The sequence below is a fragment of the Dendrobium catenatum genome, unplaced genomic scaffold (assembly GCF_001605985.2).
Source record: "Dendrobium catenatum unplaced genomic scaffold, ASM160598v2 fragScaff_scaffold_1608, whole genome shotgun sequence".
Lineage (NCBI taxonomy): Eukaryota > Viridiplantae > Streptophyta > Magnoliopsida > Asparagales > Orchidaceae > Dendrobium > Dendrobium catenatum.
The window spans coordinates 4486567-4507142 of record NW_021320070.1 but is presented as its reverse complement, the minus strand read 5'-3'; the positions used below and the strand labels follow the sequence as shown (position 1 = coordinate 4507142).

At 32.6% G+C, this 20576-nt stretch overlaps 1 protein-coding gene across 4 annotated transcripts in view; it reads right to left on the bottom strand.

Moving 5' to 3' along the window:
* Positions 1-3223: 3223 nt before the first annotated feature.
* LOC110105537 overlaps positions 3224-20576 on the bottom strand; it is a 35861-nt gene continuing 18508 nt past the window's right edge. For all 4 annotated transcript variants that reach the window (XM_028700987.1, XM_028700986.1, XM_020835085.2 and 1 more), the window contains 2 exons: positions 5596-5941; positions 3224-3573 (listed from right to left, as the gene is read on the bottom strand). In XM_028700987.1, the coding sequence (XP_028556820.1) occupies positions 3502-3573; positions 5596-5941 (418 nt within the window). In that variant the 3' untranslated portion in view covers positions 3224-3501. The remainder of the gene's footprint in view (positions 3574-5595; positions 5942-20576) is intronic.

Below are 20576 nucleotides of genomic sequence, written 5' to 3'. Positions count from 1 at the left end.
CTCTACGGATTCTGGCCCCTTATAACTTCCTTTTGATAGCACACAAACACTTTAATTCATTCAAGAACTCAATTCAGAAAAATCAGAATTCGTACGAAATTTCAGCAGCATAACGACAATATACGGAATTTACACAAAACTCACAGATTCAGAAATTTACTAAATTACCACAGAACATTCACAACAACATTATAAGACTTTCATTGTACTAACAAAACATTTTTCAACATCCTGATAATTTGCAGTTCACTTAAAACACCGCAGAATCTAAAATATCCGGTAAAAATCTTCCAGAAAATACTCAAAACGTGCGCAATTATCATCTCAAAGACATACCAAAAGTTACGAGGTAAAAATATATTACCTTTCAGGTGCTAAAGATATTACTAATTTGAGCATATTGTTAGATTTTTTTAAGAAGCTCAAATGATTGTCTTTCTCTTCAGAAGTTAAAAATGCAGGGCCAGCTATGCTAGCAATTGATATGTCAAAGCATTGAGACTTCTAATTCCCATTTTTTTTATATTTGTGATTGATATACTATAAAAAATTATATTAATTAGGCATGAATCTTCATGCATATTTGAATTTGAAACTTCTATAATTAAATCAAGGATGATTATTTGAATTACAATTGTAGCAAATTTATAGTCGAATCGAATGTTTTGACAAGATGAGTCCGGTGACAAAAAAATGGTCTAATTCAATCTTGAATGAGCTCAAATCAAAGGCCTAATGTAGAATTAAAAACTTCAAGACATTAATTGGATGACTAAATTATCTTTAAATTTGACATGTTTATAATCCAATGCAATGTCTCGAGGAGATGAATCCAACGAGCCCAAGATTGCTCAATTGTGATAATATGAAGGCGCTTAAATGTTAAATTAACGCTTTATGATTAAGAAAATTAGCGAGCTGTTCAATGTAGTGTTCCACATTTTTGCTATATTTATGGGGCATGTTACTCAAAAGTTTATAAAGAGGCCCTCAATCTCTACATGCAGGGGAGTTGGAGGAGTTTGGAGATGGAGTTTGAATTTTGGTTTGAGATTTAAGAGAGCTCTAAGGCTCTCAGGATCTTGAAACACCTCTAGAGCATAACTGCTAAGCCTGTTATTGTCGATCCTTTACCGACCGATCACTACATTCCTCTAACCACAATTGCCCGACTATAATGTTGATCCTTCACCGGTGGACCACTATGTCTCTTTGACCACCGTTGCCGACTATGATCTTTCAACCATTATCACCTGATTCCGATCCTCGAACCACCATTACCTACCTGATTACGATCCTCGAACCATCATCACTTGACTATGGTCTTCTAACCTCTGTTGACTGGCGAATTTGATCTTTCAACCCCCGACCACCTTCACCAAACTATAATCCCAAGATCATAGTAGCTCGACTTTGGTCATTTTGACCACCATCATTAGACTATGATCTTTAGACCAACATTGCTGACTATGGTACTTATATTATATTTTTTGTCCTTTGTCTCATGCTGACTATGGTTGTTCGACCATCGTTCCCCAACTATGATCCTTAGATTAAAGTCTACTTACTACTATCCTCGAACTACCTTTGCCCAAATACAATCCTCTAATGGCTATTGCTAGACTACAGTCCTCCCAACCATCATTGCCTGATTATGATCTTTGGACTATTGACACTCAGCAATGATCTTCAAAACACCATCACCAAAACTACAATTCTTTTGACCATTGTCATTGTCGCTCGTCGACTACGGTCCTTCAAGCTCCAACTCCTATCGGCTATGATCGTTTCAACCTCAATCACATGTTGTTGGACCATCATCTTCCAATTACAGCCTTCATACCACCATCCCCTGACTATGGACCTCGGACCATCGAGCCCGACTACGATCTTTTGACCACTATTGCTTGACTATAATTCTTTCGACTTGTATCTCCCATAAATTACGGTTCTTTCGATTTCTATCGCTCATCAACTACGATTCTTAGATCTCTATCTCCCGATTGTGGTCCTTAGACCTCAATCTCCTAACTATGGTCCTCATACCAACATCGCCTGACTACGATCTCTTTGACCATCACCGATTGATCACAGCTCCAACCTCCGTAGTCTGATTACGGCCCTCCGACCATCGTCGCTCAACTACGATCATTAGACCACCATTGCCCGACTATCATCTTTGGACCATTAATGTTCGACGACGATCCATGAACCACAATCTCGACTACAATCCTCAGACCACTTTCAGCCAACTACAGCCCTTGAACCACTGTCGCAAGACTATGACCCTTCTAACCATTGATGCCAACCAACTATCACCAGACTACAATCTTTCGACCATCATCCTCCGACAATGATGACCACAGTCGCTAAAACTATGACCCTTTGACAACACTCACCCAACTACAACCCTTTGGCCTCCGTCGCTCGACTATCCCTTCAAACTTTGTTGCTCGACTATCCCTCTGACCTTCATTGCCCAAATATTCCTCCAACCACCATCACAAAATATGGTCCTTAGGCCACTTGTCAAACCACAATTCATCGATTATAATGTTCGGATCATTATAACATGGTTGCTCCGCCTACTGATTGCATCACCATCACTAATAACGTCAATACAAACGATCACTGCACGTTGTCGACATCAACACTAACTCCTAATTTCAACACTTAGAATTTATGATGGATTCGTGTCAAAGGCTTTTTCAACCAACTAATGTTTTATTTACAATAAATCAATATTTTCCCTCTCATGAAGAGCTTCACTTTTAATCAAATATAAATACTAGTGAAATCATTTTAACTAAATAAAACCCTATGCTTTTTTCCTTTTGTAGTATTTTTCACATTAAAAATATGACATCTATTATAATTATTGCATTCCTCTCTTATCCTCCATATGTATTGAATTTTCATACAAAAGATGTTTTTGGCACGCTATAATGATAAAGGCTTTTTTTTTTTATGATACATAAGACATTATGAAAACTATATATATATCCTGTTCTTTGTCATATATTTTGATTATATATTTTTTAAAATTATGTGGGCAGTTATTCTCGTCTTTCCTATATACATATAAATATACAAATGAATTATTAATATCAATTATTAAAAATTTTAATTTTCAACATCAAATGCTATTAGTATTATACATTAAAATGTTAAAAAGTACCAATTATCTGCTAAAGGCTGCCATTTGTAGAAACTAGTCCATGAGTTATTCTTTTATTTTTTGATATAGAAAAAACTTAAAGCTATCATATGTAACATAATAATTTTCTTCTTAATTACATCGCAATCATTAATCAAACATCAATAAGTTATTCTTCAAATCAAACACAGCATGCTGATTTACACTTGAAAATCCATAAATGAAACATGCAACAACATAAATAACTATAGAAACTGCAAATTATTTCATGTAAAGTTCCCAGTAGCAATCCCAAGTAGAAGAGTCTATGGTTCATCATTGCATGTTCAACTTTGAAAGACTACTTAATAATCTTCCTCAACTAAAAAGACTACCCCATCGTTCTTATGGAAGTCATGTGTTGTATGATCAACTATCTGCAGCAAAGCAATTGATGAATAAAATGTAAGATTCAGAGAAAAAATCTATCATATGAATACATATAACAGTGTATTTAAGGGAGTGATTATTTTGTGCGGACGCCGATGCAGTTTGATGTCCAGAGACCAACCAGAATGCGCCACGTCAACAGTACCGAGCCGCAGTACCGATCAATACAAAGCAGGGGGTGATATGATGCATTCTGGTTGGTCTCTGGACGACATTCGACATCCGCAACGAATAATTTCACGTATTTATTTATTTATTTAAGACATCTATATATTCTTCATATCAAAAAAAAAAAAAGTTAAGATCCTTGTATCATTATACCTTAAAATGCAAATAGGGATTAGTAGAAAAATAAAAAAATTACAGATAATATAAAGTTCTTGTTTTGTGGAATTTCCTCTCCCAGAATAATAGAAATTGGAAGTTTGGCAAGCATAACTGTAGACCTGAACAACCAGTTAGGAAATATGGGGCAAGTTTTGGCAAGTTTATTTTACAAGCCAAGCCCATTAAGATATTTTAGCATGCAACTAGTAATTTCATCACAAAAACTGTGGGACGAAAAGGAGAAAGACCAATACATAAAATTAGAGAACAATGCAAGGCTGTTCAGTTTAAATTCCTCAATAATTTTGCTGGCCGGTTAACCTGAGAGGAGATACAGATGAAGATGGACCAAATCCTAAAACTATACAGACGGGTGCGATCCTTTTGATAGTCAGGAAAACAATGAGTATTTAAGAAAGGACAAAAGGAACTGCAAAGGAACATATAAGGTAACAACTATGCCTTAAGAATAAAAGGATAAAGATACTGAGCATGCTTAAGCTAGATATACAAAACTCCATGGAAAATCCATAAAAACAAGTAGCCAAGATGCAAGACAAAGAAAAGAAGGTTAAACAGGACAACCCAAGGTTAAAGAATTATTGCACTCATCGCTCCTTATTTTACAGTGAAAGCAGTTTTTCTACTACTCCCATATATAACTACTTTTAATTAAATTTCATTGATATATATATCTAAGAAAATTGCAGGATTTTCTCTAAAAACAAGCATTTCCATATAGCATGTCCTTAATTTCTAGTTGCATAGTGCATACTAGATGTTTTAGCTCTAGAAAATAAAATTTTCAGCAAAGAGTGATATAATTATATTTTATCATTATAATATTTTTAGCATCTATAACTAGTTCAAGGAAAAGGCAATTGAAGAACTTTTAACACCCATTGAGGCTTAGGGTGGGTGGTCGGCGAGCACGGCAGGGAACCCACCATCCTAGGTTCGAATCCCCTCTACTATGGCCTCGCCTCTTCAGTGGGGCAAAGCAAGTGTGGGCCCGATGTAGGTGGGTGGCCTTGCTATGTTCCGCCGAGTGATTAGTTACACCGTCAAGTGCTCCCTTAGGAGTGGCAGTGGGTAGATACCCCCATTCCAAAAAAAAAAAATTTAACGGATGGCGGAGGGACTAAGGGGGCAAAATTCGTACAGGGAAATTTCCTATAGATATGTAGGGATGCTTTGATGGCTGCAGCATCAACACTTTAAGATAAATCTCTCCCATTGTTAATACTTGTATTCGCCTAAATCTCTAGTTTTCTTAGGGGCTTGCCTAGAAATGCAAACATGACAATCATTTAAAAGTTCCCTATAAAATTACTTAATGAAATTCAAAGATTTGAGGGCAAGCAGCAAAAAAGATCTTTACCAGTTAAGCAAATAGTTAATATTAATTTTCAAGGCATTTTAATAAATGATCATTTGGAGGTCAACAACTTTGCTTTGATATAAAAGATTCAACGGCTTAACCATTGTAATCAGTTACAAAGACAACAGGCATGCAAAGGAAGGATTGTGCTTTGCTGGAAATGATTAAACGAATTTCATCAGCAAGGCCTAGTTAGTTTTGCAAACAATATCAATGAATTTTTTAATCAGTCTCGATCAGATAGAACAAAAAAAAGGTAGGATAGAAATTGGAAATTAAAATGAAGATTAAAGATGCTCACGTTCGTGTCACTTAGCTCTAAATTGTAGAAATCCATTGTTTTGCTCTTGAACAACGGTCCTGCATGCCAAGTTCCTCGATTCAGCTTCAAAAATTTGGTACCGGTTACGCGGAACATGTACACATCATCTGGGTGAGGTGGTACATAGTTATGGCCACATTTTGATTGTACGGGTGTCTTCAGAATGCCATCATTTAATTCAGCTCCTTCTTCCAGAATTGAAGACTTGGCCACCCCAAGGAACCATTCTTCACCACTAGCAGAACCAAGGCACTGGGTCACGCTAGCATGATGAGTAATCGTAGAGAACTTTAGTTTTTGATCTTCTAGATGCATGATATAGAACCTGCAAAAAAATGTGAACAAGAACTTATCAAACAAGGGTACTCAAAGTTTTCAATTCAATGCATGGGATGTATATTCCCTGACGGTCTGGAGAAACTAGCATGCAGATTTCTTTTCATTAATCCGAGATCCAGATTCGGGCTTCCATGATCATTCATAATTAGGCAAATTTTGTACATTTTACCCTATGTATGCTGAACATGGTTAAAAAAACGTGGAGACATCAAGTATATCTGTATATTCAAAAAAAAAATGAATGGCACCAGAAATGAATAATCCACTTTTTTATCATAAAACTGGAAGAATGGCTAGGTGTAATAATATGCAATATGATGACAGAAAGGATGGGATCATTGGTACATGCAATAAGCTAGAAGCATATAAGTAGAGTTAATGTCATAGAGGTATCTGAGGGCTATGAAAGTACTCATGAGATCGAGGAGACAAAATTCATTACATCACAAAGATTTCATAGACAAATTATTTGATTTCTCATTGATTTTCCAAGACAACTTATGCCATCGATTTTCCATAGGCATGTGAGTTCTTGAAAGAGCTGCTAAAGCTGATAAATTTATTTAAAACTTCTTGGCTTGACTACAATTTCAAGGACTTGTTAAACCATCATATATATGCATTAATTACGTCGCTATGGTTCACGGGTCAATATGGCATCTCAACCCTTAGGCTTGTGAGTTCTAGAACCTATGGCTTATTGAACTGGTGAGAGGATGGCTTTGTATTTGTTGATATATATATATATATATACACACACTAGCGTTCACCAAAACAAAATTTTCTCAAATAAAATAGATATAGATCCAATATAAAATTAATTTATGACATGATATATGATTTATATTTAAGTATTTATGAATATTACATGCAATATTTATATATTTATATATGATTTATATATAATCAATATGCATATAAACTTGTATTAGTCTTCATAAATAATAGTTTGAAGTGTGTCAGACATAAAGAAAAAAAGTGAGTTAATGCGCTCAAATAAAACAAATATAGCTCAGCAAATACAACACAAAATAATTAAATTTTAAAAAAATAATATTATATATCTATATATTACAAATAGTTTTTTTTTAAAGCAAGAAAAATAAAGAAAAAAAGTGTAATTAAACTGTCATGAAATGCATGAAAAAGAATATTAGAACTAAATATGAATAAATATATAGATATTTTAGGGCAAGTTAGCACAAAAGAGTTTTTTAGGGGGGGCAAAAAAATTTTTGAGGGGCAAAATTTTTTTTTTACTCACCTATAAATTTTTTTTACTATAAAATTTTTTTACTCCTATAAAAAAAAATTTTTTTTGAGGGGGGGCAATTGCCCCCCTTTATGCAACATGTGGTTCCGCCACTGGCCATGCATATTATTATAAAGCTAACAACTTGTAAATAAAAGAGCAATCAGAATACTACGCTTGTGATAATATTCTTTAAATGTATAGAAATATATCTAACATTTAACACCATCACCATCCTGTACAAGTTGTCTACTTATTTTTTATTTGTCATACAATACTTCGGTGCTGTCTTTGCTATTGATTAGAATAGCCAAAGATTTTCCATAAAACTTAAACCTAAATTAGGTTGCCACTTCTCACTAACCTTTACAGCTCAGTAGTCAATTACTTAAATTTTTATTGCTTCTTTCCATCAGCATTTACTTGCCCATATAATCTTGCACCTTTCAGAAGATCTTACAGGAACACCTATATGATGCTTGTTTATAACCTTGTCCTTTCTAATTCATCATTAACTTGAAATTCACTTACATACCTTGTCCTATATGATGCTTTGCCATTTTGTAAATGTTAGAATTCATTTTGTAAACGTTAGAATTCATAGAATTTGAGAAGGGTAAAAATACCTTTTACTTATTATACAAAATTATCCCTATTTACAGATCTATACAATATGTCTTAATAAAGAAATAAATAACTTCTGATTGATACATAATTGCCTCAATATAATCCTTCCTAATTCAGCTATCCAAATATAGAAGGATATTGGCGTGATCTAGGTGTGTCTCCCACTGATTCTCATCCTGACCGTGGGATCAAATGCCAAGGGATGATTGAGATTTTGACACTCCCCCTCAAGCTAGAGAATATATATCTTTCATTCCCAGCTTGGAATTAGTTGCACAGATGTAGAGCTAACAAGTCCCTTGGTACACCATACAGTCCTCTATTTGGTTAAATTTGGTTAAAACTTTGGGAGGAATTAGCTTCAGACATTGTGACAATGACAAATGATAGCGATGAAGGCTATGTTGAGCAGGGCAGCAATGAAGGAAGCATTACTTATAGATGGGATAACAACCACAAGAGAAAGCCGACAATGAAGGCCAGTGATGGGAACCTATCCTCAAAATTCCGACAATGAAGGCCAGTTGAAAGATCAATATTCCTTAGAATTTTGGCAATGAAGGACAGTTGTGGAAACCTTGTATTCCTCATATTTCCGACAATGAAGGCCTCCCGAAAAAACAATTTTTCTGATTGACAATAAAGGTCGATTTTTTTTTTTTGATAAATAGATCGAACCTCTCGGTTTAATAAACCGAATCGAGCTGAGCTGAACCGGACCAATCTGAATCGAAATGAGTCTTAAAGAGGCTCGAATCGAGCATGTGAGCAACAGCGAGTAGAGATTCGTCTCCTTGAGTTAACAAGAACAAGGTATCGAACCGAGTCTTGAAGAGGCTCGGATCGAGCAGGCGAGCAGCAACGAGTAGAGCTTATGTCTCCTTCCGCAAGAGGGTAAGGATTTCGTCTCTTTCGTCACGCGACTAGGGAACTAAGGATTTTTCTGTAGTCTTTTACGGAGAGTTGCGGTCATGTGGAAGCTCTGACGAAACCAGGCGGCGTCAGCGTACAAGTTTCAGCGGCAATGAAGGCCGGATTGAACCTCATCAACGACGCTCTGTTCGACTACACGCCGGTTCTTTGGCTCCTTCGTTGTTGTTTGACTATCCTCATTCGACGTCTCTACCGTTCGGCTTCGTGTGCTTCACAGGAGGCGCTTCTTCGACTCCTTTTGTGTTGTTCGTTTACGCCCGCTCAAGTTCGGACCCTGTTGTCAATGCCGGTGTTTAGCAGAATCGGAGCTTCCGTCTGCGGCAGCAAATGGCATGATCGAGGGCTTCGTCCATGGTTGCACTGGTGGCTTGAAAAGTCCGTAGCTTCTTGCAGAGTCAGAAGCTTGGAACATTTAGCAATGAAGGCCGCCTGATTTCCTTTGGCTCTGATACCATGTTAGAATTCATAGAATTTGATAAGGGTAAAAATAGATTCTACTTATTATACAAAATTACCCCTATTTATAGATCTATATAAGATGTCTTAATAAAGAAATAAATAACATCTAATTGATACATAATTGCCTCAATATAATCCTTCCTAATTCAGCTACCCAAATATAGAAGGATATTGGCGTGATCTAGGTGTGTCTCCCACGGATTCTCATCCTGACTGTGGGATCAAGTGCCAAGGGATGACTGAGATTTTGACAGTAAAATCTTCCTTTAGAATGTGAAACGTATACCTAACCAAAGAAAACACACACTATCAGAGTTATGAATTGTTGCACCCTTTAACATTATAAGATCATTTCTATTTAAAAAGATATTGTTTTGCCTAATGATGTAATAGGGTAATGCATGGCCTTGTGCAATTCAGGACATTTGGGTACTTAGTTGCTACGAACTGTGTCTACTCCTATGAGAATATGATACAGTAAGTTTATAGGCCTTGAAACCCAAGCTAGAAAAATATGGCAGACTGCATAAATAGGAGCCAAAAACATCCATTGCCAGAGTGTTAAACTAATCTCCCATGAGAATGCTTATAAAATCTAAAAACCGTAAACCTATTGGATGGCTAATTTCTTGCTTGGAATCTCAATAGAACATATGCTAAAAGTTGTTCAAATTCTCAAATAATGTTACAATTGAGAGCACGTGATCTATAATAATCAAAAGTGAGCATAAATTACAATTGAGAGCATATGATATTCATAATTTACTTGCACATCACATATAATTTGCCTATCCATCAAGAAACAGGGTTTTCATTTAATAATCAAAAGTAGCTGCATATACAAAACAAAAAATATAATCTAGTTTTAATATTAAACTATTATTGCTCAAGTAAATTCAAACTAAAAATTTCATAAAATAAAGCCATAAGATAAAAGATTGAATAAAAAATTAATTGCGGATGAAATAGAAGATAAAATATGATTAATTGACAAAAAAAATTTTCAGCAGAATTAACTTCAAACAAAGATCATGGGGACTGTAATTAAGAGCATATCATATTCAATGTCAGAAGAGTGTGTTTGAAGCATGCGATCATAAGATATCTGTGACACTCTGTTGAGTTTAAAATTAAATTTGTAGATTTCGTCTACTAAATTCTCTATTTTCTTTATAATAGCATTCAATCTCCAACACAATTAGAAGCTAGTTATGAAGTTGGAGAAAGAACAGTAGTAAAGTATCTAGTGCAGAATAAAGATAAACAGATATTATAGCTCTCTAATTACATGCAAGAAAGAACATAAGTTTCAAAACCCACGAGCAAGATAAGAACAGAGAAAAATAGATAAGAAATGCAAAACAAAAAAATATTTATTGTATTAATACAACGGATTAACGAGTCATAGTGCTCTTTAATAAGTTGTACATTCGAAGAAGAAAATTTAAAATAAAAGTTAAGATGAAGTTCATTTTATATAAGAAAATGATGATGATTTGATCTGAATAATGTGCCAAAAAATCATAGCTTGTTTATTTTATAACTAATTATCACAACAAATGAAAATATGTGAAATGCAATATGCAATTCTCTTAACAAAACAGCTAAGAAATCTTCTCCTCCATCCCCATCCATTAACATAATGAAAACTTCTCCATGGTAAGTGACAAAGTTTAAAGTAAGAAATAGTAGTGAATTAAATTATCAAAATAAATTAAGAGCAAAGATAATTATAGGCGATAAGAGTCAATATAGCACTGGATTAGATTCATACCGATGCTCGGTTGTATAAATAACAATCGAAGAGTACCTTTTTTAACATATTATCCTTATCGAGTGACTTCCTTTAAGCTTCGAAGATGAAGTCGTTGAGTACGTCGTCTACTTTATAGGCAACGTCCTTCAATGCGGAGAGCTAGATTTTGATGCCGGCATGCGCGATCTGCCGATCGTCTGCATCTGCGAGCACATTTTAGATACTCCTAAAATCCTTCCCAGCTTGTTTAAACTAGCTTCGATGCTAAAGACAACACCGACTTTCTGGATAGTAGAAGAGAGGAGCTTGCTGATGATTTGCGAAAAAATAACCATAAAAATGGATTCGGCAAACATGAAAGAATGGAGATGGATAAGCACTGTAATGAAGCAATCGTAGCGCTCATGCTCTAAAAATCTAAAATTATAGATTATATTAGACGGTGGGCATCGACTTTACTGGGCATGTCATTTTTTAGTTAGGCTTTACTGGGTAAGTCATTTATTACTTTACTCGCATTAGTTTTTCTCTTTTAAAATCTCTTCTTAAGAATTTTTTTTCCTGTTCTAATCAATTTATTTTTGTCTAATTATAAATTTTATTTTTAAAATAATTTTATCTTATAGTTTTTCAAATTGAGATTTATTTTTAATTTTTTCAAAAATAAAATATTCTTTATGCATAACTTATATTCACATTACATGTAATACACCTATCATACTAAACGGTTCAGCATTAATTTATACACATCTATTGAACATCTTATAATTATACATGCGTATAAATTAATGTTGAAAATTTTAGTATGATAGGTATACTACATGTAATGTGAATATAAATTATGGATAAAAAATATTTTATTTTTTAAAAAATAAAAAACAAATCTCAATTTGAAAAATTATAAAACAATTATTTAAAAAGATAAAATTTATAATTAAAAAAAATAAATTAATCAGAACAGGAAAAAAAGTCTCAATGAGAGACCCTTAAAGAGAACAACTAATGCGAGTAAACTAATAAATGACTTATCCAGTAAAACCTAACTAAAAAATGACCTACCCAATAAAGCCGAGGTCCACCGTATACTACAATCTATGGTTTTAGACTTTTAGAGCATGAGTGCTACGACTACTTCATTACAGTGCTTCTCCATCTCCATTCTTTCATGACAGCCGAATCCATTCTCCCAGCTATTTTTTTACAAATCATCCGCAAACTCCTTTCTTCTACTATCCAGTAAGTCAGTGTTGTCTTTGGCACCAAAAATAATTTAAATAAGCTAGGAAGAATTTTATGGAGTATCTGAAATGTGCTCGCAAATGTAGATGATCCACAGACCGCATATACCGGCATCAAAATCTAACTCCCCATATTGAAGGACGCTGCTTATAAAGTAGATGACATACTCGACGACTTCATCTTTGAAGCTCGAAAGAAGTCAATCAGGATAACATGTTAAAAAATGTACTCTCCGACTGATGTTTATACAATTGAGTATCGATCCAATGTATGGACCTAATCCAGTACTAAATAGCTCTTACCATCTATAATTATCTTTGTTCTTAATTTATTCTGATAGTTTAATTTGTTGATATTTCTTACTTTAAACTGTCGCTCGTCATAGAGTAGTTTTTATTATGCTATTAGGATGGGGACGAAAAAAAAAGATTTATTAGCTACTTTGTTAAGAGAATTGTATTTCACATATTTATTTTTTTTATATTTTCGTTTGCTATGATAACTGATTACAAGATAAACAAGCTGTGATTTTTTAACACCTAGTTTAGATTAAATCATTACCATTTTTTATAAAGAATATACTTCATCTTAATCTTTATTCTAAATTTTTTCTCCGAATTTACAACATATTACACACCACCATGACTCGTTAATCTGTTATATCAATACAATGAAAGTTTTTCTATTCTGCATTTCTTCTCTAATTTCTTCTGTTTTTATCTTGCTCGTGGGGTTCGAAACTTATATTCTTTCTTGCCTATAATTAAAGAGCTCTAATTTCTATTTGTCTTTATTCTGCGTTAGGTATTTTACTACTGTTCTTTTTCCAACTCCATAATTAACTTCAAATTATGTTAGAGGCTGAATATTAAAATAAAAAATAGAGAATTTAGCAGATGAAATTCACAGATTTAATTTCCAACTCAACATAGTGTCACAGATATCGTAAGATCACATATTTCAAACACTCTTCTGTTGATAAAGAAATCTTCATAGGTAGAGAAAAAAATAAAGAATACATAATGAACTCATTGATCAATTATGCTGCAAGCAACAACGAAAAAATTGTGGTGCTTCCAATAATTGCAATAGATGGAATGAGAAAAACTACACTCAGCAAATTGATTTACAAAGATCACATGGTGGAGAGTCATTTTCATATTTGCATGTGGGTCTATATTTCTGATGTTGACTTTGATGTTACCCGTATTGTGAGACTAATTAATAATTATAGAGGCAGTTAACAAACAAACGTGCAATGTTTTAAACATGAAGCTATTGTAGGATCAACTTAAAAAAACAATCAGTGAAAACATATATTTGACTGTCTTGGATGACGTGTGGAATGAAAATCAAAATCAGTTGGATGAGTTGAAGACGTTGGATTATGATGAAAATTGAAGTGTAGTAATTGCTAGCACACGTAGTATAAAAATAGCAAAAATAATAGCTACACATGTCATTCATTATTTAAAACAATTATCTGAATAAGATAGATGTGAGTTATTTATAAGAAGAGCATTTTCAAGAGGTATAAAAGAGTCCAAGCCTTGCCAATTGGATATACTAAAGTGTCGTGATTGGCTTCCCTTAACAATAGCTACGATTTGAGGCATGATGCGCCTTGAAAATGATGAAGTGGAGTGGAAGAATGTGCTTGATAGTGAGATGTGGTAGTTGGACGTTACAAACGATAATATCTTGTTAGTTTTGAGTGTGAGCTATATTTATTTATCTTCTCACATAAAGCAGTATTTTGCCTTTAATTTTGTCTACTCAAAAAAATAAACGATGAAGAAGGATACACATATTTAGTTGTGGATAGCAAATGGATTCATTCCTTTTGATGAACAAGGAGATATAGAATCCTTGGACAGAGACATATTTAATGAGCTAGCTTGCAAGTCCTTTTTCCAAATATAAAGGAATCCGAATCATTGCCTTCCAAACACACAAAATATTGATAAAGTAAAATGTAACATGCATGATCTGATGTATGATCTTGCGAAGTCGATCATGGGAAAAAAGTGCTTCATAAGTGATTTAGAATTAAGAGATATCTCATCGACTGTCAAACACTTATTTATGCGATATTCTCCAAAATTAAATTCATGCAACCAACAAGTCATTTCATCAATTTATACGATAGTAAGCTGTAATAGATATTCTCAACCAAAATTGCCAAGAAAATTTTCATCAAAGTTGAAGACTTTGAGAGTTAGATTGCAATATCGATATTTTTAAGAATTGAGAATAAGGCATTGGAGGCAACTGAGGTCTCTAGATATATCATTTTCAAATATGGAGGTATTGCCTAAATGCATCTATTATCTTTACAATATTCAAATATTGAAACTCTCTAAATGTTTTAATCTAAATGAGCTACAAAATAATTTGACTGATTTGAGGGACCTCAGACAACTCTATATTAATAGGTGCGATAAATTAGTTTGCATGCTAAAAAGAATGAGACGTTTAAAGCAGCTATATACACTAATAAATTATATCGTGGGAGCTAAAACTGAGAGGAGTATAGAATAACTCAAGAACTTGAATCTTGGTGGCTCACTTCATCTTTATAATATTGAGAAAGTAAGTAATGCTGATGCAGGTCTTTTATCAAAATATAACTTCCATTAAATTATGATATATTAGAATAAAGTTTATTCTCTATATGTATTTGAAGCACTGAAATCATATAATAGATTAAAAAATTTAAGTGTATTCAATTATGAAAATAAGTAATTTCTCAGATTGATGAACGATTCACAACAATGACAAAATCTAATAAAAATCACAATCAATGGTTGTGGAACATGCAAGAAACTCCTGCAACTTGGGCAATTATTGTTCCTAAAGATGTTATATTTTTATAACATAGATGATGTTAAGCATATTATAAGCAAAAAATATGGTATAATAAAATATTGCAAACAATGTTGTTGTCTTCACTAGAAGTTCTTTCAATGAGCAACATGAAAATTTTAGAGAGTTTGTAGGAAATAGAATGAGCGGTGCACAAGTTATTCATGATATGCGAAATAATAATGAATGAGTACTATGAGAAAGAATAACAATTATTGGTAAATATCTTTTAAAAATTATAGACATGTAAATAATATTTTAATTTAAAGTTACATTTAAAAATTTTAAAAACTTTGAAAAGACATTCAATTGCAAAAAAAATCATTGAAAAGAGTGTAACAAAAATAATTGGATGGAAGGTGAAATAAGGATGCAGTAAAATGAGAAATAAAAATCTAACTAAGACTAAGAAGTACAAAATTAGAGTTGATTGAATTTATAATAGCAATATGCTAGTAAGGAAAGAAAAGTTAGCATAAATTATCAATTTGAACAAAAACAAACCCTTACCCTTTTTCATCGGGGCTTAGGTCCGACATTGATGGCTTTTAAAAAATTTCTTATAATGATAGTATCATAAAATGATAAATTATATAATAATGAATGCACGTGATCTATAATAATCAAAAGTAAGAATAAATTACAATTGAGAGCATATGATATTCATAATCTACTTACACATTACATATAATTTATCTATCCATCAAGAAACTGGGTTTTTATTTGAAAATCAAAAGTAGCTGAATATACAAAACAAAAAATTTAATTTAGTTTTAATATTAAACTATTATTGCTTAAGTAAATTCAAACTAAAATTTTCATAAAATAAAGCCATAAGATAACAGATTGAATAAAAAAATTAATAGCGGATGAAATGCAAGATAAAATATATACTAATATGATTAATTGATAAAATTAAATATATGAAAACTTTTTTTCAGCAGAATTAACTTCAAACAAAGATTATGGGAATGTAATTAAGAGCATATCATATTCAATGTCATCAGTAACATCTGTTACTATTAAAGAAAGATCAAATTTAAAATTTGAATGAATCTATAGAGTTGATAATGTCTAATATATATATATATATATATATATATAGCATGTTAGTATATAATATTTTATAAATATTTTGTTAGAAAAAATTAACATCGAGAGCAATTTATTATCATAATCTAGTTGCATGTCACATATAATTTGTTTATCTTCAATCAATCAAATAAGCAAATCCATTCCAACAGTTTCAAGATTTGGTTAACATACCACAAAATTTCTTGATGTGTTGTGGAACATATTTTCAATTTCATGTTAATTTACTCTTTAAAAAATGTGACCAGCTTCACAAAAAAATGCTTGTTCTGGATCTAATAACCACGTTAGTTCATAAGTGAATACAAAATCTTATAAAAATTTAGAACCTAAAAATATTATTATGTACATTATTATGGACTTGTAGATACCCATAAACATTTGAAAGTGTAACAATAAAAACTAAAGACAAGTTTAGCTGAAGTTTGATAAGTGAAAATTGATGATTGCTAACCCAAATACTTAACCTTTGTTTGACAACTTTACATAGATGCTTACAGTACAAAAGTTTTTTCATGAAGTACATTTTGAACTTTATCTTTAGTTTTATCTATCTGTATAAAATTAATAAGTAGCCAGATAAATTCATATTTATCATAATTTTCTTCAAGTAAATTGTTATTGTGAAATTCTTAATATATTCATTTAATTAATTTTTTTTCATAAAGTGCCTAAGAAAATCTATTAATTGACATCTCAACCACTAGGCTAATTAATATGGTCGGAATAAGATTAACTCAATACAAATTTAAAGTAATCCAAAAGATAAAACTTCAATTTTTGCATTAAACCCAAATGTCAGTTCAATTTTGCTTAACTTGAAGTTGGCTATAAATTATATAAAAGCATCGAATAACTACATTTGATGGTTTAAGAGATATAACTGTAAATACTTGAGAGATAATTCCTGGTATACCATAATAAGATAAAGAAGTGAAGTTCGTTGCAATAAGAAATAAAAACAATAAGAATAATTAAAATTTTATGTTTATAACATAAAATAATAATAACAAAAATTTTAATTAAAAGAAGTTTAATATATTAACATGAAGAATGGCATTTTATTGAAAAGTTCGACAATGAATGCACAGAAAAAATAAAAACATTCAGTAGTTAAATCGAAAGGGCGAAGTGTGTTACTTGAAATTTGTTTGGTAATGGAATGCTCGTAGAAACCGTTTATAAGTGAGGTAGAAGGGGAAAAGTGTTTAATTTTTTGTTTTTTTTTTAAACACTGGCAGTGAGAGTAATGCTATCGGAGAAACGTTTGTTATTCAGCTATTGGAACCAAACATGAATGAATATGAAGCATCCAAAATGAACTTTAGATTCATTTTAAATAAAGCTAACTACATCACTCAATAGAGATGAATGGAGGAGGAGAATTTGCAGATCTGACAATAAGTAATTATGATAAAAGCTAATGGTGATGATGAAATTGACGTGAAAAGAATTTTATGTTTATGTTTTTACAGCTTTTTTATATTTGCTAGCAAATTATGTGACGACTTCCCATCTCTTATCTAACTTTCTTTTGTTTTAGATTTTATTGTGATAATAATTCTGATGAACCTGGTTTTGAGAATATCTTGAACTTGATGAACTCATGTGAAGTTTCCATGGATGAGCACTGTTCAGATATTGTTTCCGAGTTTGGTGTTAGCGATGAGTAGGCCAAATATCAGGGCATGAAAATCTTGGCAATAGCAAACAGAAAACTAACAGGAAAAAAAATGCATCTCAAACTTTAAAATTTTCATTGGATTCCAAAGTGAAATGATAAATTATGCTATAAAATTAAAATATTTCTTAATGGCTTAATAGTTATTCTTATAGATTAATTTGTTATACTTTATGCCACCAATCAGAATTCTTCAATCAATGTGATTCTTTAACCTGGATATTAAATTGCATAACATTATAATTTATTGGGACTGTTTTGTGCCCTCATTCTATTTATCATCTAATACATCCCCTCCCTTAAGAGAGCATATAATTTTAAAATAATGTATCGTTTTTAACTTAATATGCCTTGTTTTGGAAACCAAAAACTTCACTATTTGTTTAAGTATAATTCTTTTAGAGGATTTCAAGTTTTGTGAGGCCCTCTGGTAATGTCGTCAGTCCAAAAAAATCAGAAATCTCAAGTTTTATGAGGTCTTCCATCTATCGAGGTAGAGACACCTAACCATCACATTTGTTTAAATATAATTCTTATAGCCTTGTGAATCCTTTCGGTCTTGGCAAGGACTAAAGATTGTTGCATTCACTTATGCATAGAGAGCGAATGGATGGAAGGCAAGCTGAAAAATGAATTAAGCCTTGGATATAGTACAAATTAAGCTCTTGTAGTTGAAAAAATTCTACTTTTATCTGATGTGAATGACAACAGGTTATTGAGATTTGCATTACATGAGCTCAGTATAAATTCTTGAAGAGAGTGTATAGTTGGAATGACTTTTAAATTCATACAGTTTTTTATATTCATATTCTTTAAGCAAAAAAAGAATTTTCACATATCATAAAAAATTTGTGCACTACTTCCATCTATTTCCCACAAGCTTTATAAATTTTTCATGTTGCTCATTGTGAGATCTTCCAGTGAAGGGAACAACATTGTTTGCAATTCTTCATCATACATATTGTTTTGCTTACAATATGCTTAACCTCATCTATGTTATGAAGGTGTAACATCTTTAAGAACTATAGTTTCCCAAGTGGCGAGAGCTCCTTGCATGTTCCACAACCATTGATTATAATTTTTACTAGATTTTGTAGTTATTGTAAATCATTCATCCATCTGAGAAATTGCTGATTTTTATAATTGAATACACAAATTTTTTAATCTATTATGTGATTTTAGTGCTTCAAATACCTCTAGAAAATCAACTCCATTACAATATAACATAATTGAATGGAGGTGATGTTTTGATGAAAAACGTTACTTACCTTCTAAATGTTATAAAGATGAAGTGAATCATCAATATTCAAGTCATTGAGTTATTCTATACCCCTCTAAGTTTCAGCACCCACGATGTAATTTGTTAGTGTATATAGCTGCTTTAAACGTCTCATTCCTTTTGGCATGCAAACCAATTTATCGCACTCATTAACATAAAGATGTCTGAGGTCCCTCAAATTAGCCAAATTATCTACTAGCAACTTTAGATTAAAACATTTAGAGAGTTTCAATATTTGAAGAATGTAAAGAGAACAAATGCATTTAGACAATATCTCCATATTTAAAAATGATAGATCCAGAAACCTCAGGTGTATCCAATGCTTTATTCTCATTTTCTTAAAAATATCGATATTGCAATCTAACACACTCAAAGTCTTCAAACTTTGATGATTTTTTTTTTGGCAATTTTGGTTGAGAATATCTATTCTAGCTTACTACCGTGTAAATTGATGAAATGACTTGATGATTACATGAATTTAATTTTTGAGAATATTGCATAAACAAGTGTTTGACCGTCAATGAGACATCTCTCAACTCTAGATCACTTATGAAGCACTCTTTTCTTATGATCGACTTCGCAAGATCATGCATGTTATATTTTACTTTATCAATATCCTGTGTGTCTTTGTAAGGCAATTGATGTGAAACGAACATGCGATGGAGTTACTTTAAGGAAATTATAGAGAACAATTTAACAAAATAATCCCAAAATAAAATTGTCACTTATAACAAAAGATTGATCCTTGGAAATCGTGGTTCTTAACTTGCTTAGGCTAAGAAGAGCGGAGTCGATTAACCAAACAATTTAAGCAAAATGCCAAGATCAATTGTAAAACTACGACGGTAAACAAGAATCCGCAATTTAATAAAGAGAACTTTCACCTTTGGAGTCCATACGCTCAACTAGTCTAGGTTTTAGCGGAAGAAGAGTCTCCACATTAGAACCGAGGTCACTCCGAGGAAGAAGAAACCTAAGATCGTCGTTCTTGGATAGGTGGCCGGAGTATGGAGTTCTGGACAGCAATCCAATGATGTCCAACAAAGTCTGGACAGCAAGGGGTTTGAGTTTGGGGGCTGACCAGCCGGTAGAAAGGTGCAGAAATCAGTGGACAGCAGTCTACCAATTTTCAGAACTTCTGGACAGCCATCCCGTGAGGCAGATTTCAGGATGGGAAGGGGTTTGGAGGAGTGGCGGGCTGTAGAGAAGAAAGGGAATTGACTGGAATTTAATTCAGGACTTCAATTCCTGGATTGAGAGGGAGTGAAGGCTTTAGAAGGATTTCCAGCAAGGAGCCACGGACTCATTATTCCTAATTCTCAACTCTAGTATTAGGAAATAACAATAATAGCCTAGGTATGCAGGAAAGCCGTGAGAGTGGGATGACAGAACTAATTGAGGAGGAAGAGAAGCCATTTCAGTTTTTAGATTTTGAAAT